General features: G+C 37.3%; 1 protein-coding gene across 1 annotated transcript in view; it reads right to left on the reverse strand.

Moving 5' to 3' along the window:
- Window positions 1–309: 309 nt before the first annotated feature.
- Window positions 310–19,845, reverse strand: part of SEMA3E (semaphorin 3E) — a 133,931-nt gene continuing 114,395 nt past the window's right edge. Inside the window, exons 12-17 of the mRNA XM_027711478.2 lie at window positions 18,044–18,135; window positions 16,822–16,863; window positions 13,597–13,763; window positions 7,847–7,914; window positions 6,038–6,177; window positions 310–3,585 (exon numbers count right to left, since the gene is read on the reverse strand). Coding sequence (XP_027567279.1) covers window positions 3,133–3,585; window positions 6,038–6,177; window positions 7,847–7,914; window positions 13,597–13,763; window positions 16,822–16,863; window positions 18,044–18,135 — 962 coding nt within the window. The 3' untranslated portion in view covers window positions 310–3,132. The remainder of the gene's footprint in view (window positions 3,586–6,037; window positions 6,178–7,846; window positions 7,915–13,596; window positions 13,764–16,821; window positions 16,864–18,043; window positions 18,136–19,845) is intronic.

Here is a 19,845-nt window from a genome sequence, read left to right on the forward strand (position 1 = left end):
TCAATTTCCATCAGGTGGAATCTTCTCAGTTTAAGTGACCATGTTCCACTCTTAAAATCCATTCATGCAGCAGATGATGCTCTAATCATAGTTCCCAAAATCTACCCGGCGTTTATAGACTAAACCTACTCGTTACTCTTTGCCACAGTTTCCCACTTGGTAACTCTATATGAAGATCCTTCTGTCCTGATCTATATTCTTCACTCAGGAAATACCTGGTGAAAGACATCTGTGAATAATACTGTGTGACTAGTGACCTGCATATAATCATACTGTCTGGGGAAAATAAACACTAAGAAATAATAGAGATTATTTCAGCCAAAAATGGTTCTTAATTATATTTATAATTTGACCACTTCATGCACATACAAAATACATCAAACTCATAATGAAAAAAAGCAGACAATGCCCCCCAAATATACAAAGAAGCATTTTAAATAACATTGTGTACGAGCACATTTGTGCATATCCTTCCAAAGTACACAGTCACTCTTTCTCTTCTTCCATAGATGTCAGAGCACTCTTTGAACAAGACCTTGTAGTTCTGAATTCTCACAGACATTGCAACCATGAAACGAACTAGGTGTAAGCTAAAAATTTGTATTTTAAAAGGTAAATAAAGGTGTGATGCAATTTTCCACATGTAACCACTAAAGGGATGGGGAGTTAAAAATACACTCTCATATTAAATCCTGATCTCCATATCACACAGTTTCCACCTGAAATCTCAGAAAATGAAACACAAAGTTATATTTTTTAAGATGAGACTGGATGTGGCACTTAGTGCCATGGTCTAGTAACCAGAGTGATAGTGGATCAAGGGTTGGACTTGTTGATCTCGGGGGTCCTTTTCAACCAGGCTAATTCTATGATTCTATGATTTGTTCCATGAGGCTGGGATGCTGTCATTCTTTTCTAATAGTTCATTAACGATACATTTGGTACTAGATACTTGCAAATTAATCAAAAAGTAAAAAATAATTCCCATTGATGTTTAAAAGAAGTGGACTCTATAATTCATCAGAAAATGATTTCAGTAGTGTTTTAAAATGATGTTTTTTCCATCAAGGATGTCAGTGAGGATTAAGTATAAATCAGGGATGCTTGTTCTGCATATGTTCCCTGCCACAGCCTTCAGTGACAGCACTTTCCATATAGCTCCAAACAAACACAGGATCCTAACTGCAACTTAGTTCCATTAAAGTGTCACAGAAAACCGAATTCATCCAGTCTCAGATCAAAGTTAGCAACTGCATGAATTCATGCAAGGATGTGCATCTGTCTCTTAGACAGATGTTCTGGATAAACAAAGTGCAAACTCTCAGACCAACTGATTTTCTTAACAGGCTGATGGAAAGATCTAACTGCTGCTACGCCCACACAAGGTGATAACACTGTTTTCCTCATACTCCAGTTGCTGACAGTGTGCCCATGGGCTCTTTTCAAGCACCGGGATAGTCTCTACTCCCAGAGGAGCACAGCAGAGCTCCCCGGTCCTGACGGCAGCTGTGAGCTCCTCTTACAAATAGCCTATTTGGAAAACAACACTGGGTTAGCCCTGATTGCTGCATTTGTTAACACAGCAAACCACAAGCCTCTGTTATCCAAGCTGTTAATTTCCACTATTTCCTGATTAGAAGTTGAAGCTTTTTGGAGCTGATGAATCCCTTGTATATTTTCTTGATGGCCAAAAATCTGTATCAGCTTGGCTATTTCCATTACTGGCATCATATTCTCAGTTTAGGAATTAAGTCATTTGTGACTCTTTTGTGTTTATAACTTCCCTTTCTTTTTTTTTTTTTAAATTTCCAATAAAAAAAAATCCAATATACATTTCATATTGTAATATAGATTTCTCAGGTAGAGAAATACTAATTTTTGTGCATTTTCTGCATCTGTTTTTTTTTACTTAAAGAAAGAAAGATTTTTTTTTTTATAGTAAGTCTTGAAAGACTTAGATTGTAAGCAACTTAGTTCTTTTGATCTCCCCTGGTATCCCCTGGTATCACTCACAAGAGCAGCAAAGCAGCCCTTTAGACCAGAGATCACATACCAGGAAAAGATTTACGTGAAGTAGATCGTGAAACTATAGAAACACAGCTGTATAATGCTGTTCTTGCTTTTAATCTACATCCTAACATTTTATGACTGCGTTTTTAACCCAAAAGCACGTTAACAACATAAAGCATCGCTTACTTTAAATACTACCTTTCCAGTATAAATGACTTCCAATACTGCCTTCTAAATCTGTGGGTTTAGCACATGGAGACTAGAAGTGTCTGCTGAAAACAAACCAGCTGTGGATCTCGGTAATACTTCTCTGCTTATACACATTTCTTCGGTAAATGAATCTTAGTATCAGGTTTTGCTTGTTTTTTGCCACAAGAGGGCGATCCTTTAATTCTTGTCATCACTAATGCAATGTACTAGACACAAGATGGACTCGTTTTCTATCTAAACCGTTATTTCAACTTCTTATATAGATAAATTGACGAATTTCATTCTGTCTGTGTTCTCAGCATGCATTTGACTTACATCAAGTTACTAGGCAATATTATTTAGCTGTGAGAGCACACTGCACTCCATAAATGATTGATATGAAAAAAAATTGTGGGAAGTAAATAGGATTTCCCTTCATTACCTTTAGAAATAGCAATACACTATATTAACATAACTCATTGTTCTCAGTGATAAACTCAGACAGGTCACAATCAAAAGGAAAGATCTTAAGACGTGCCATTTTCAGAAGCATGAGAAATTTGTGAAACAAAGAAATGTGTTATACTTTTCATCCATTTGTGAATGTTTAGCTATTCGAATTTGTTAAATATGCCATCATGTGCAACAATATACAGCACAAGCACAGTCCACACAGGAGACTGATTCAAGCACTCAAAGTCTGAAGATTGTCATGTCCTCCCTAATGCATTGACTTAGAACCAAATAGCCGAGAAGATTTCGTTTAAAATGCTTCTAAACAGTCATCATGTGTACAATATAACTTACTGTAGCATTTTTTTTTCAGTCCCAATATTTTATATATATAAACCTGTGTAATTTACTCAAATCAAGACTGCTTTCTCCCTCTTACTTAAGTCCTTTTGCTCAGAAACAGTGGATGGATTTTGTCCATCAGGAGTCAGCTATGTTCCTGGGCAACCGGTAATGCTCTTGTCTGACCCTTGCCTTCTTCTCCTGAGGGTTGGCGTATTTCCACTTGGAGGGGGACATTTTCAGCTTTTTTCTCTTCTTATCTGTACACCACACCTTTTCACAGTATTCTTCCACCCTCTGGAAGTTGCTGTAACCTATTAGTTGAAGAAATTCTTTGTACCATGGCTTTGATGCCTGAGGTATACTGCTCTGCATTGGGCATGGCATTTTGTGAGGTATCTCCTCCTCATAGTCTTTATTGAACATTTCATCTACACGTTCTTCCTCGACTACTTCCAGGGTGATTTTCCTGACAGTGTGAACAATGCTGTGTTCCACTGTCTGACAAAAATAAGTCCCTGCATCCAGACGATGGAGCTTCAGGAATAAAAGTCCAAGGTCCATTTTGATTATTCTGTCATCTGTCTTCACCTGAAACAAAAAAATAAAAATTGATGCACTTATAGAGCACAGGCCTTTGCTATCACCTAAAACCAGTGCAGTTATTTCTGAACTTTATTTTAATGAATTTCATATTAAATTTTGAGAGGAAGATTAGAGATCCACAAACCTTTAATTCACAGTGCTTTCTTATAACAAAAACATTTACTTGAAGTAAAGAAGAGATTGAGCTGTGAAAGGAAAGCAGTCTAAAGAATCTGGATGTCATGAAAAAACATATAGGGGAGCAGACAGTTTGCTGTTTTCCCAGCATGGCTTAGTCACTTGTGGCTAAGTCACAGAGGGAAACAAGTTAGAAACATACAAATGTATGGATGGAAAACAAATGGGCATTTGCCAGCTGATCTGTGATAAGTGTTGCTGTGAATTCTCTTATGCACTGGCATGTTTGGACCACTGTGATCTTAAGCCTCTATTCTGAGTCTGGTGTTTAAGTTCCCCCTACAGTTCCCAAGGGCGAGTTGTTGACTACAAGAATTTCTCAGATGATGGTGAGTAGGGAGCACTGAACTGTCTAATCCAGGAGCAGGGGAGTCCAGCAGAATGATATCCTCAGTTTTTTATTTAACAATAAGGTGATGAATTTAAGCAGAAGTACTGGGTGATGAGGGGATCAAGAGCAGCCCCAAAGAGAAGGACTTGGGGTACTGGGGAATGAGAAATTGGATGAAAGCTGGCCAGGTCCACTTGCAGCTCAGGAAGCCAACTGTATCCTGGGCTGCATAACCACAATAGTGTGTCCAGCTCTGAGGTTCCTGGTACTAGACAGACATGGACCTGTTAGAGTGGGCCTGGAGGAGGGTCACAAAACTGAACAGAGGAATGGAGCACCTCTCCTATGAAGAAAGACTGAGAGAACTGGGTTGTCCATTCTGGAGGAGGAGGCTGTGGGGAAACCTTATTGTGACCTTTCACTACTTTCAGAAAGTTGGGAACGATTTACCAGGTCCTGTAACAGGACAGGGGAAATGGTTTTAAACTGAAGGAGGGTAAAATTTAGATTGGACGAAAACAAAACATTCTTTTACTGTGAGGGTAGTGAGACACTGACACATGTTGTCCAGAGAGGCTGTGGATGCCCTAATCCTGGAAGTGTTCAAGATGAAGTTGGATAGGGCTTTGAGCAACCTGGTCTAGTGGAAGATGTCCCTGCCTATGGCAGGGTGTTTGGACTAAACAATCCTCAGGCATCCCTTCTAACCCAAACCATTCTATGATTGTAAGATTCTACCATTCAACTACTTTTGAATAACCATGTAGTTATTCAGGTTAAATGGAATAACTTTCAGGGGGAAATACTAAAACAAATGTTTTAATGATATTAGAAATTAGAGTCTATTCAAATTTACACTTATGGTGTCCATTGTCTAGTGGATCTAACGGGATGCGTATACAGTAGGACATCCTCACTGCCTCACAGTTCATCACTTTCTGTGAAAGACTTGATTAATAGTTCTGTTGGAAGAATGTTTATGGATAGATAGGGATCTTCCAGCTAAATACATGAAGAATTGGCAAGTGTGAAAACCATGTAGACATTAGGGACTTGGACAAAACTTTGGGAAAAAAAATGTACCAGAAATAGGGATGACATTCATTTTGCTTAAATTTAGATATTTAAAGCATAGCCTGTCAGACTTGGATATTTTTATCTTCAGTGGTTTGCTAGTAACTTTTTACCTGACCAAAAGGTGATACCACTGGCTGTAACTGCAACATCATCTGGTCTGACTTCAAAGGCAGCCTACATTGACTAGCTCCTAGGTAGATGTCTTTATCATAAATGTCCATATTTTCTGTCAGGGGAGTCCCATTGCAGAGATCTACAGATGTCTATGGCTAAGCCTGGGTTTCACATTTGCAGTAGAGCCTAGCTACTAGGCAGTAAGGCAACTATCCTTATCCTTTGGTAGTCCAAGGCTTTTCTCCCTACGTTCTTCCACTAAGTGGGGATAGATACAGTGATGTGTATTAGAGGTATTGAGGAGTAAATATATGGAGCATTTCCAAATAGGAAAATATATGTTAAAAAGGCAGAGAATCCACCAATACTCATTTGCAGAAGATTCTGTAATGTAACAGGTGAGGCAGCAGGAATGAATGGATGTTAAGCTAGATTAACATTGGAAGTAATATGTTCATATTTCATCCCTGCAATAACATACCAAGAAAAGTGGTGGATTCTCTTTTGTTTTGACATCTTAAGTAAGCTTCACTACATTTCTAACATCTGCATTCAAGATGCTAAATGCAAACACTAGATGAAATTCTCAGGTCTATTAATTCAAGAGACCAGATGAACATGATTTTCCCTGACCCACATACATTTCAGCAACTGGTGACAGGCCTTTCAGTGAAGATGTAATATTCCTAACAGCATGCTTTTTTACTGAAATAAAGATTAGTATATAAGAATATTTACCTCTTCCTTCTTAGTTTCATGTGCTCGCTGGACAAGCCAGATTACTTTTGCTTGTAAGGTCCGAGGGGTGCACTCCAAAAGGGTGCTGTTGTACTCTATTCCATAAACAAGTCGCTCCTCGGTCTTCTCCAGGACTTCACCTGGAAGGAAAACAAATGTTTCAAAAATATGTTACTGCAAATACTTGTTACACTCCATATTTGGGATATACTTATGTTTAAGAGTGAAGCTTGATTCAGATCCAATCAGATAGTGACTGAAAAGTAATGTCTAGTGAAGATCTGACCTGCTAAATAAATATTACCATCATCCCAGACTCTCATAGCATCTGACCAAATTGTGCCATGATTCACCTAAGATTATACACAGAGAAACAGATCTCAGCCTTTCACACTGTTAATTGCTTGGGCCTGGTTCTTATGAATAGTTAATTTAATTTTCACTAAGTGAAACAGACGGATTCAATGTATGTTTAAATATAATAAATAATTCAATTCTTTTAGGGGTACAAATAGAGCACGAAACCTTTTGCAAAATGAAACTCTGAAAAACTATCAATACTCTAACCAATATTATATATATCCATGTTACACATGTGTAAAATGAAAGCATAGTTTAGTCCCAATAATAAAAACAAGGTGAGTGAATTTAATCAAAACTCAATTCTGCTTTTCCATTCAGCAAAATATCTGGAGGAAGATTAGCTAGTTGTTACACTGGAGGAAGCCAATGGCCTCATTAATGAAATCATCTTATTCCATTGTAGTGAGAAAGATTCTTGAGACCAATTAGTTTTATACCCTAAGAAAATACACTATTTGATATAATTGTGATTTCTCTGTTGTATTTTAAACTTGCTGAATAATTAGTATTTCATATTGGGATATACTTTTCCAGAATGTACTATATCCTCCAGTAGGCTTCAAATTTAACAAAGCTTTATCACGTAAAATATCTATCTAATATTTAAAATATTGTTTCTCTGGTTATCTTTCCAGAAGAACCTCTTATGGTTTATTTCTTTTCCTCTATCAATGTATTGTGTGTTATCCTGTGAAATACTAAGGATATCCAAGCAACTGTTTTCTCTCTGTTTTGTTATTCCCAATACCAGTGTTTGAAATCATCACTTTCCAAGGTTTGGACAACAGCATTAGACACAATAATCTATCCTTTTCTCTGTTTTCTTTTTTTTTTTCTTTTTGGTGTGTGTTTTTTTTGTTTTATTTTTGTTTGTTTGTTTGTTTGTGCGGAGTCTTTTGTTGTTGTTTTATGGTTGGTTGGTTTTGTTTTGTTTTTTGGTTTTGTTTGTTTGCTTTCTGGGGTTTTTTGTTTGTTTGTTTGTTTGTTTGTCTGTTTGCTTGTTTTTTAAAGCAGATCTTGATAAAGATCATAAATACACATTTTTGTTCTAGCTTGTGATTACTCACGTCTATGCTATGGAGCCCCTCCAATTCTGGCTAAGTGTCCTGACATTATTTCATATCCTTTTCAGGATGCAGCCTCGTTATTTCTTATACCTGCTCCATCTTTATGCTTTTGTTTCTCTTTGAATCCATTGAGATTCATTATCCACATCTTTAGTCTGAATATCAGGGCTGCAAGACCACATGAACATTATGGATGCACCTGAAATGGTAAATTCTTAGACCTGGATGATGTGGGCTCATCCCCACAACCCTTATAACAATATTGAAATATGCCAGTAAAAAGCTCAGGTGAGATCATGGTCTGGCTCATACTCTTGGCAAAATGTGTGCTGTCTGTTCCAGGTATTTACTAGCAATTTGTAAATGTTGAGTAGATTACCAATGAACTGCTGGCCAAAGCACTGCTGCGCTGCATTTCCATGCCGAACATCTTGTCTGCGGAAACGTCTGGAGGGAAAAAAATGGAATTGTTTGAGAGAACATGTTTAGCTTACGTCCTGTTGGGTTATGCTAAAGTGGCATTAGTTATAAACATAAGAAGTTAAATCTTGCTTGCTATAAAAAATTAACATTGTCGTGAGAAGTACTCATTTATACATTGGCATTTTCTCTCCACTCAACCTACTGGGAATCACGTCTGAAAAAAAGAAACACGTTTGTCTAGAGAAGAGGCACAACTGTGTATACAGTTTATACATAACTACACAGATGTTATAAATAACAAAACAAGATCCTTTGAACCAACTGGACATCATTCAGTCAAAGGGACCTTTAACCTGTATTTTGGTTCTCTCTGTCTCTTTGGAAAACAAGGAAATTTTCCTTTTTTAGTTTAGAACAGTTTCCCGTGTATGTGAATAGTAGTTCTTTTAACATTCACTCTTGTATTATTTTTTTTTTCACTTGAGAATATCAAAACAAAGAGGAAATACTTTATTTTATTACATCTTTGTAACAGACAGTTACTAAGCTCATTTTTCTCAACAGAAAAACAGACAGGTTCATGATTTGCCCATGCCTAGAAAGCAAACTAGTGGCAGAACTGTAATCAGAACCTGGGAGTCCTGGTTTCCATGTAGAAATATTGCAAGTGCTTTTGAGAGAAAAATCAGTCTGAGTTTTGAGGTTTGTGTTTTTTATAGGTATTTACAGAAAAAATGAAAACCATGATATATGGTGCATTCCCAGAAGAATCGTGCTTTTTTATGGCTTTTTTTACTTCTGAGTGTCCTGATAAATAAGATTAAGATTGCTTACTTGGGAAATAAAAGAGCTTATTGGAATGCTATACCTTGCCAGATGTAGTATGTTCTACAACATGAAATTTAGTTTTACTAAGGATACTTTTCCTATATTTGCATAAAGAGTAATTCTACACTGTATTGCCAGTGCCATACATAACAGATTAAGAAAAGAAATATGCAGTGCAGCAAATCTTACACAGCAGACATGTGCACAGTATAAATTATAGATGCTAGAAACAAGTAAAGCCAAAGAGTTCTGTTATTCTTTGCATTTAACTGAAACAATTTTTCTCTCCGGTGCTGAGTAAACACAAACAGAATTTTTATTTGATACAAACAGAATTTACTGGAACCATGTAGATTTACACTATTTAAAGATCTTGTCCATAGATGTTACTCATCACATTTCTAACCTGGCAGTAGACACTGATTCTTTTCCAAGTTCTGCCACCCATATGGACTCCTGATCCAAGAGTGCTGGTGGACCAAGAGGACAGCTTTAACCTCTACTGATATTCAGAGAAGAACTAATGTTTTGCCATTGTTTTTTTTCAGGGGAATCTGCAAATTCAGTGGAGCCTTTTAAGGAGAAATTCTAAAAATATATGCCTGTTAATAAACAAAAATGGAGATTCTGAGATAGCAACTGGGCTTTATCATGGCCTGGGAGTTGTCATTGCAATGTATGAATACTGCAGCCATACCTACTGATAACTCTGCAAAGTGTCAGTGCTGAATAATGATGCCACCAGGTTTGTATGTCTGTGTACACCAATTGCTTGAAGGAGACATTGTCTTGCACAGATATACATAAACTCTATAGGATATACATTAGCCTCGAAAAAAACAAACAAGAAAACCCTGCTGCTGTCAGGCCCAGCAGCCCCATCTAGCAGGAAGTGGACAGGTAGCAGGCATGTTCTCTTCAGTCTGCAGTTCCTTATGATCCTTGTCCAGCTAAAAAAAATCTTAGTCTTGTTAAATGGGATTATTTCTCCAGTCGTCAGAACCATTCAAGAAAAAGAAATGTTTGATGGAATTTCGCTGTTGTGAGTGTGAAGACTGGGGAAGATACATTTACCAGTGCCTTCACTTGCTACTTCCCTGAGGAGAATGGAAAAATGGGATGAGGTGCTGCAAAGGAGATAAACTCATTTCACAAATACTGACATAAGCCTGGTATTTTTTTTTCTTAGAAATAATTTTATTCAGAATTCTGTGAATAACAGAGTACCAGGCAATCCCTGAGATAAACTACTATAAGCAATTTTCAGTGATTAGAAAATGTACTGAATGCATGGAAGTTCCTTTTGCAATCTATAATTTCGTGAATTTAGACTTCAGTCTGTAACTCTGTGCTTTCAGGAACTTATTAAAAATAATTTGCAAGAAAGGAATACAGTGGTCATCACCATCACCATCATTTTCATGATCCTTTATTATTTCCCAGGAATGGATGAGGCAAAGTTGAAAAGTCTAGAGGAGAAAAGGCACCACTGCAGTTTGCATAAGTAAGTCAGCAGACTGTGTACTTGCTGGTGAAGTGGTTGATGGAGAAAGAGGCCAGACAGGGAGAGGAGGCGGGGGACTGACTGTCAGCTTCTAAAAATTAGCTAAAGAATCACACTAGATCCAAGCTCAAAGGCATTTTAAAATTACTTCAGCCCTTTTTCAGCCTAGACAGTGAGCTGGCAGAGCAAAAAATCTCACTTGTAGAATTTAGTGCTTATTTAGATCAAAACTGAACCTGTCTGAATCAGACTGCAGAGGTAATAGTGAACTAAAGCATTTCTGGACCTATACCTTCTCAAGTGCACTTCATGAAATTTGAATGCAACAGAAATTCCTTCTGGTATCTGAAGTATTTGCAGTATGCAGGAGCCATACATCTGTAATTACAATGGAATTGGGGTGTGTTGTGCTCCGAGGATCAAGATATGGGATTTTGGACTCAGTTTTTATTTGTCTTTAATTAAATCCTGCATTTAATTAATTTTATCCAGGCTATGCATGTACAAGGTATTATAAGAAAGACTTTCATGATTTGAAAAATTAGTCCCAGATGTCAAGCAGAGGGGTTTTCTATTTATGCTTCACTTCTCTTTAAATCCTTTACATGCCTTAGTTTACAGATTTCTATTTAATGTTTCTCTAAACACTTGTTATACCTTGGAGGCATTAGGATTTAAAGCAGACAGCATTTGAATCAAAGTGGGGAGGATGCACTGTACATCTCTGCCTCAGTTCAACTCTTCATCAGTAGAACTGAAATTAAAAAGAGAGCTTTGAGCAGTGCTCTTACTCACCAGCAGCACTGCTCTTACAAGTCAAAAGTCCACCTAAATATACAGTATGAGGGACACATTGAGCAAATAGAGGTGGTGTTAAGGCCAGCTCAAGTGTGTTGTAATGTAAGGCACAGCTCCATGAGTCCCAATGAAGGGAGGGATGTCAAGAACATGTGAAACCAGTGCTCTCCAACGCCCATTGCACTCACACTACATGTATCACCATGTACAGCTTGAGCAGGAATCTGGAGTCCTGGACAAGGCCAAATTAATATATGAATGCTCTGGGATGTGGCATTAATTCTGTCTGGAGTCCAAGGAAGCCATGGCAGGGTTATCAGCTGCTCAGTGCCACTTGGTGTCAGAAAACTCCAAGTCTACCAGGACCTGCCTTTTCCAGCAGTGCTCCTCACCTGGTATTTGATGGGAAGCAACTTAAGCAAGTTCCCAACACACCCCAGGCAGCTCTCCTGTCTCCCCATTTACCACGCAGTTAGTGTAAGTTCTTAATTTTAAAATGCTCTGAGTTTCAGCTATGAGCTAAAGTGAACAAAGCAAATGCCATCTGTGCCTCTCAACATTGTTAGTCTTTCTGGCTGTTCCCCAAACTCTTACATGTAAAACAAGTTTTGCAGACTTCAAGAACGTTCAATAGAGTGCAAATCCCTTCTCCATCACTACAGTGCTTATCTCAAGAGAAGGAGGGTGATAGCAACAGCATTTTCTTCTTTTAGAGACTGACCTGCTGAATGTCGGGGGCACACGGCACAGGAAGGTGCCTGGGGTGCTGCTCGTATCACTCAGCCCTGGATAAATGCGTGTGTCAGGGGACTTAAAGGCTGCTATCTGGAAATTGTCTTACACAAAAAATATGCTAAACATGTACAGCAGAGTTCAGGGCAGAGTGAGTTTCTCTTATCTTTTCTTGGACAATAAGTAACCTGTAGAGCAACGTAAATGGTGATACTGTTAGCAGGCTAGCAGGCTGCTGGGAGATTTTTAAAGCCCTCCTTTCCTCAAATGAATTTTACATCATTAGATGAGTAACCTGCATGCTTTATAATTATGTTAATTCAATTTCTGCTTATACTGTAGGACATTAATCTCCCTGGCCTACTATATAACTGCTCATCTTTCTTAATCTGGGGCCTGAAAATTTTAACCAGACTCATCTCACACTAAGCAGACAACCAGAGCCCACTACTTCCCTTTAGGTCTGCTTGCAAGAGGCACGAGAAGACTATGCAATCCTGCTTGTAAAAGTGGTGTACATTTCCTGCTTCGTTTAAGCTATGTCTTAGTGCAGTAAATACAAGATATTCTTAATTATGCTGAGTCATACACTGTGTTTCTCATTTTTACTTTTTAATGTGCCTTATTCAAAAAGTCATGTTACTCAAGGTAACATGACTGTATTAATTATATTTTAGAAAAATCTGCAGAAATGTGTGTTGGGCCTGGCTATTGTCAGCCTGCATTTCTTTGAGTGGATCCAGGTTCATGGAAAGATAAGATGCGCAGAACCAAAAAAAACAAACAAACAAACAAAAACAAACAACCCCCCCCAAAAAAAAACAAAAACCAAAAAAAAACCAAACCAAAACAAAAAAAAGACATACCTTTCTGGTTTTCCTTAAGAAACAATGACACATTTGGGATACTATAACTTGGTTTTGACTTGATCACCTCCACTAGTTTTCAAAACTCTCCCTGGAAGTTACTCAATTCATTGTAATCCTTGCAGTCCTTCTAGGTCTAATTTATACTTAAGCATATATTTGCAGAACCAATAATTGTAAAAAAAGCCACAGAAAGAATTATACATTACAAAAGTTTTGCTCACTCAGGTTAGAAATTACTCTCTTTAGGTGGCAGAGATGACTAAGTTTTGTAAAATGGTCTGGATTAAAACATGCGTGTTCTAGAAGCTTGATTTGTGTAGCTGAATTGCAGAACCTGGGTTTGAGAGGGAAGAAGATAAGGAAATGACTACAGGAAGGACTGAAGGCTAAGAACCATGAATAAGTAAATGGTGATAGAGAGGAATAGTCTCCCCAAGGGAAGAATTAAAGCACCTAAATTTTGTTTGTGCTTTGAACTGGTCTCTAGAGTAACTTGCCTTTCAATTCACTGCAAAAAGCCTAACCTAAACCTTAGCTTTTGCAGAAACTCTGGTTTGATTTTGGCTGTTGAAGGTATTTGACTATTAACACAGATTCTTCTTTACTTTTTTTTTAGAAATTCTGTTATATATGTTATTGCAGTGTTATATACTTGTTGTATAATACATGTTGTAAAGCATCTTTTCTCTGCACATGAAAAGGTGTATAAAGAAATTAAGGCTTGTTTACAATGTAATGTAAATAATTCCTAAGTGACCTAGCTTTATTCATAAAAATATTCTGGTACTGCATTTTACGCCATCCTGTGCAATTGGCTACTTGCAATCCCCTAAGGTTATGCTAATAAATTAACAGCTGGCATCTCACTGTTCAGTTATTTGTATGAGGGGGAGATATGAAGTACTTTGTGTTGCAGTAGGAACCGTTTATGCAGATATTTTGCAAAAAGTGTATCCAAAAAGCAGCAGGTCTCACCTCTTTGCCTGCACTCCTGTGGGATAGTAGCGGGAGCAGGAGATCCCGTCCCAGGCGCAGTAGGGATCCCGGGCGAGGCAGCAGTCGGCGCAGGCTGTGCCGTACATGTCACACTGGTGGAACTTCACCTGTGCTATGACTGACTCGGAGCCAACGTAGAGCTGTTGCTGTAAAAAATGCACGATATAAGATTAAATTCTAAAATTCCCACTAAAACTTCTGTTACCAATGCAGTTATTAAAAAATGTTAGATTTATCCTTGCTTGCCAGTTGTGCATCCAGCCTGTGCCCTGAGGGAGGCACAGTTACTCTGTAGAAGAATATCTGATTACAGATTAAACTCTCCTACATGAGGACAGAGAAACAGAAAGAAGGTAAAATGAACAAGTTTGTTTTGGCATTTCCTCGCTTCTGAACTTTCAGCTTTGTAAGCTTTGTGTTTGAATAGGCAGGGGTTTACATTTCTTTCCCTTCCTCAAGATATTTTCCAGTGCCTCCCTCTTCACTTCTCTGTCACCTAATTGATCTGCAAAAAAATCCCTTAACATAAAAGACTTTAAATGAAGAAGTTCAAATATGCAGGAGTTAAAAGCAAACTCAATTTTAAAATGGGAGTATTCAAGTAAATTTACCTCTTGATGTGGCTACTTAAAATACGGTCACACATTTGCATGCACAGTAGTAGAGAGATTTCTTTTTCTTTTCCTATTGTGTAGTCTTTTCTTACAAATTAACCAGTCACTATCTACTTCTTTAATGTTTACTTGTAATGTTTGGGGTTCTTTTCAAGATTAGTACTAATGAATCTTTTGAGTTCACATAAATGTCCTTTTCAAATCAAATGACAGGTGATCAAAACATTATTTCAGATGCTGGCACAATAAATTCAGAAAAGAATAGTTTATATTTACAAGAATTTGAGAAAAAGTCCTGCAATTGATGAAGGCAAATTGCCTGAACACAGAAACATGCAGTGTGCACTGCAATAGAAACTAGTTATACACAGCTCACTTCCACAGTTTTACCAGTCAGAAAAGGGATTCCTAAACTGTGCTTATCCTAATGGCCAAACTTAGTCCATAATTCCCACTCTTTGACCAAGTTTTCAAAATCTCTTATTTTAAAATTACTCAACTCTGGAAAATACTGACAGCTCATTTAGGCTATCACAAGACACGAATTTTAATCCAGATAGTTCATTCTTGTTCCTAATTATACCTCTTATATCTGTTTAGAGCATAAAATTTAACATTCAGAGATGCCAGGGGAAGAAACTAGGAGAGGCTGGTAACAGCAGTGCTTGAAGAAGTTTTCTGCTGAGATAAACCAGATGATAGTAGCAGGAACTCAATCTGCCAACTGGAATGGAGAAGAAACCTAGGATACTTGTTTTAGGAGAATTTTTTGTCTGCAAAGGCTGCATTGTGATTGTCCAGAAGACAGAAACAACACTTTCAATGAGACATATGAGATGGGATTTTCTCTTTCATCTTTTAGCAGAGGTAAAGACATCTCTAAGTCTTGGTTCATTGGAGGAGGGCAAAAAAGCAGCTGATATCTAGCCAACTGAACATCAAAGAAGAACATTCTTTCCCAGTTTCTGCTGGGATAAGTAGCTCAGCCCTGAAATGTGATATTTTATTGTACCATGACTTGGTGAAGACTGGTCAGTGTTATAAGGATATTGAGACATAGCCAGCAAGGAGATCTCCACAGGCTCAGTCACTCCAAGTTGAAAGGAAACCAGCCAAAACGCTCAAGGTACACAAATTTTTCACATGTACTCAGCTAAGTTATATTTCTGCTGATTTTAAAGACAAAATGACTTGGTGCCAGCCCTGTCCCTAACATGTATTCCAACATTTAATTGTCCTCAGTATCAGAAAACTGTATTCCATTTCAAGAATAAGTTTATCTGCATTCAGCAAGCTGAACTTAGTTATTAAATCTTATATTGTTTCACCATCAATGTTCAAGAATCCCCATACACACAGTAGGAAGTCACTTCACATGGTAAAATATATATCTGGCTCTCCTGTTCTCACTCAGTTTTTCTTTTTGATATCTTGAAAAAGTTAAGCTACATTTACCTCTCATAAGAATTTTTGTTCTTCAACCACTGGATTGCTTTGGTGGCTTTCTTACAATTCTCTCCAGATTTTCCAGATATATCTTGAATTAGTGGAGTTAGCAGCCCTCTTGGAAGATGGATGTAATGGAAGAATACTACTTCATTTTTTTATAAAGTATCTCCTTTTTACTCTTCCAACATAATCCTTTTACCATGCCAACTGACTGAGAGTTAAAGGTAAGGCAATTATCTGAAATGACACTGACTCTTTCTCCAAATGATCACTTAGGTGCAGTGTTAGACACTCTAGTCTCCAGAGGTGCTTTCACAGTCCATGGGAAAAGATTGATGCAGGAAATAATTCAGAATACTTAGACCCAAGGTCCTCCTCTGAATCACCATCAGAGGATTTTTCTTTCTGCGTTACCTACAGGAAGAATGTAAATTGGCTAGACACCAAAACTGAAATAATCTTTTGGGGCACACTCACATCTCCTATTAATGCAATTGTCATCCTTTGTTACTTCTGTTTCACTGTGTTTATGCACACCCATATTACATGGGATGTCTAACATTAAGATCTAACTATCCTCTGTTTATTATGGCTTCATGCTGAGATTATACGATGATATAGTAAGATAAGAATCTACCCACAAGAGTTATAAACTGGGTGTTTATTTTAGCAGAAACTAGCAGAAACTCAAAAGAGATTCAGATCCAAACAGCCCTACTGGGCACTTGAATATGTGGGAGACCCAGCAAGGTTTTTTTGCACTGACATCCCCCTGGGCTGAAATCTATCTGCATTTATCAGAAAGGAACTCTTCTGTGAGTTGCCATATTCACCAAGCTAATCCCTACTGTGATTACTATGACAGTAACTCATGAAACAGATTGGGTTTTATGTGCCTTGATATGCATGATAGTGTAAACTAAGGGTATTTAACATTAGAAATGAAAAACATGCATGCTTTATAAAGGAACAGAGCAGATAACCATAAATTTGTATTACAGGATTACATGTATCCGACCAGATCTCATTATAGATGACGTACATTCATCTATCTATCTATGCATCTATCTATTTCTATACCATTTACAGCTTCATTACATTGAGTCACAACTTTCACATTTCAAACATGCCAAATACTTACCCTTTTTGAAGAGATTTCCATAGAAATAATAGGAACTGGCATCTAAAAAATAGGAAATATTTACTTGCTTAGAAAAAAGAATGTCTTTTTGCTATGACAATAAATTAGGTAAAATAGCATTGATATTTACTTATTACATTCAGCTTTGCAAGATACTTTTACTTCCTTTAAGGAAAGTGTGAGGAAATTGCGACTTTCAGAAGTATTACTTTAAAAGAGTTTATTTAAAAACAACCAGCCAACACTTAATTCAGGATTATCAGAGCTACAGGAACACTACAATTTCCCTGTCAAACATGACATTAGCTCTTGCCACCACTGAATCTCTTTTGTCCTACTTGAGAGTGATAAGTGGAGTGTTCTTTATAACAAAACACTCATTGAAGATAAGATAAAAATAGCAGGAATTCCTTCTTTTACCATTGTCCTCTTTGCCCTCTGCTCAGATTTCCTGGAGCAACACATAGCCCCCAATAGGTCTATTGAAAACAAACTTTATCAAGAGGGGCAAATTCTGTGATTTCCATCCCCCCTCAGGAAACAAGTCAATGTTACTCTACCTAAATGCAGGTACCAGATTTAAATGTCCAACTTTTGATGTTAGATTTTCCCTATAGTTTGAAGTAGCTTAACCTCCTGCTTTATGTGGCTATTGTGACCTGACATGAATGCTCACCAAGAGAATTTCATTATATTAGCTTTGTCACATATCAAACACTGAGCTTTAATCAGGTTATCCTTAAGCAGAATGGAGTTTTGCCTCACTGGGACTTAGGTTTACCCACTGTAGAGACAGATTAACTGATTCAGCCTTTCTGAGGACTGGGCTATTTCTGTCTGGACCTCATTTAAGTTTCCAAGGTTTTAGCAGGCAAATTTTCATGTGTACACTTATCCTCTTTTAATTACTTACTTGGATGGGAGGGAAAATGAAATAAAATGCAAGAAGTTTCTAATTAAAAGTCACACTACAACTTCCAAGCACGTAAACAGAAAGACAGCAGTCCTGATTTGTTTTAATATGCTTCAGTACTTGGGCCATAACTCCACATAGAAAAACATCAGTTGAAAATGAAGATTTTCTGTCATATAATAACTATATAACTGACAAATTTCTTGCACACGGCTATTATAGATTTGACTACTTTCAGATTTTTTAGACATTTTAATTCTGCAGAAAATTCAGGACTTGTATATACACTTCATATACAGCACAGTTCACCTTGAATACTTGCAGCTCTTCAAGAATCACTTCTTCCATTGATTCTGTCTCTTGATTGTAAATTGTTATGACTTTCAGCACAATGCCATTATCTGGAAATAAATTAAAAAGAAAAAAACCAAAACATACCAGGAGGTTATAATTGGAGGAAATATTTATATGTCTTTCACATACCTAAATGACTTCTTAAAATTGCTAATGGTCAGAAATTTATAAATATGTCCAGGTAGTTGCATATTGCTGTAATTAATGAGGATTCTTACTCTGAGAAAATAAAAAAATATTACAATTTGTCCTCAGAAAATAATAGTTAACTGAAACATGCCTAGGATACATGATTAATCACATTTTTCAAATGCTGGGTCATAACCCCTTGGTGAACTGCAAAAGGATCACAAAGGGTGACCATATTTCAGAAAAAGAAATGGGCGTAGGCAGAAACTGAGTCCATTGATTCCATCTGAGTCCATTGAGGCAAGCAAGTGTAAAGTAGCTTTAATTATAGGATCCGACTGTTTACAGTAGATAGGAAACTAATAGTGTCCTTAATTGCTGGCAACAGCTCTGTTCCTCCAGGCAAGAGTAGGAAAACCTTCAGGGGTTCATTGTGCACAGTTCTCATTCTCCTCTAGGGAAACAATGAGCTGCTGTTGAGGTGAAGGTGTTAGTCAAAGGAAAATGAACTAAAATATCAAAAAGACTAAGGCACATTGGACTTTAGATTTATCAACCTCTCTGTCCCTGCAACCCTCTCAGGAAATTAAAACACACAAATAGCATCTGGTCTTCCACTACTTCGGCTTTGCCTTGCTGGCTATTAATAGAATAGTCTTCCACTCCTTAATCTGAAAATCTGTCATCAACAATGGGAGATATCACTTCCTTTCTTCTGTTACTTTCAGTCACCTTTGATTTACAGGGGAAATATTAAGCAGGCAAGCACTGGGAAAAATGTTTAGCAAAAGATCAAAGGAGCAAACAAAGAGAGGGACCATTAAACTGGGGTCATACACCATTTCTCAAAGAGAATATGTAATCAAAGGCATCAATTTTGTGATGGAACAGTAAAAAGAAATTGTATTCCGAGCTCTGATTTTCATAAGTAAGTCTCTCTTCGAATCCTGCTGACAGATATGTGAAAGCTCTGATGTTTAGAATTCTCCTTTGATGAACCTTTCTAACCTGCACTGCTACCCTATGGAAACTTTTGCTCAGCTGTAAGACGTTGCTTACTTATGTTACACAGCAGGTTGGATTTGGATTAAGAAAAATATTAACTCTTTCTAACATCATATTGTCCAAAAAAGCAATGAGTTTTCTAATGGGAGCTTTTTCAGACAAGAGATTGCAGGTTCCATTTCAGAGTTTCCAAAACCCAAATTCTTTCGCTGGAATTTTTTCTCACCTGAGATCAGACAGCATACACTTAAGCCCCTTTGGATTTAACTTTGCTGAACAGAGGTCTTGTATACAAGAACATTTTAAACAATCTCAATCAGAAATGCAAGGAGAAAATAAGAAAAATGTAGGCCTCATTGTAAAATGTGCTGTACAGAAATAAGTGACACATCGTGCAATGTTTTATAGACTACAGTAAGTCCAATACCAAGACCATACTGAGGTCATTTAAAAGCTTAGAAAAGAACTCTAGTATAAATAAGCCTTTGCTATTCTACAAGCATACTGTTTTTGAATATTCTCAACACTAAAATATGCTTATCAGAGGAATTTCATTAGTAAAAAATAATTCACTGTAACTGCTTTCCTAGACAAAACGGTTAAAATGATCTGTGAAACCACTC

The sequence above is a fragment of the Pipra filicauda genome, unplaced genomic scaffold, assembly GCF_003945595.2.
Source record: "Pipra filicauda isolate LSUMZ 115617 unplaced genomic scaffold, ASM394559v2 scaffold101_size5749837_pilon, whole genome shotgun sequence".
In the NCBI taxonomy this organism is placed as follows: domain Eukaryota; kingdom Metazoa; phylum Chordata; class Aves; order Passeriformes; family Pipridae; genus Pipra; species Pipra filicauda.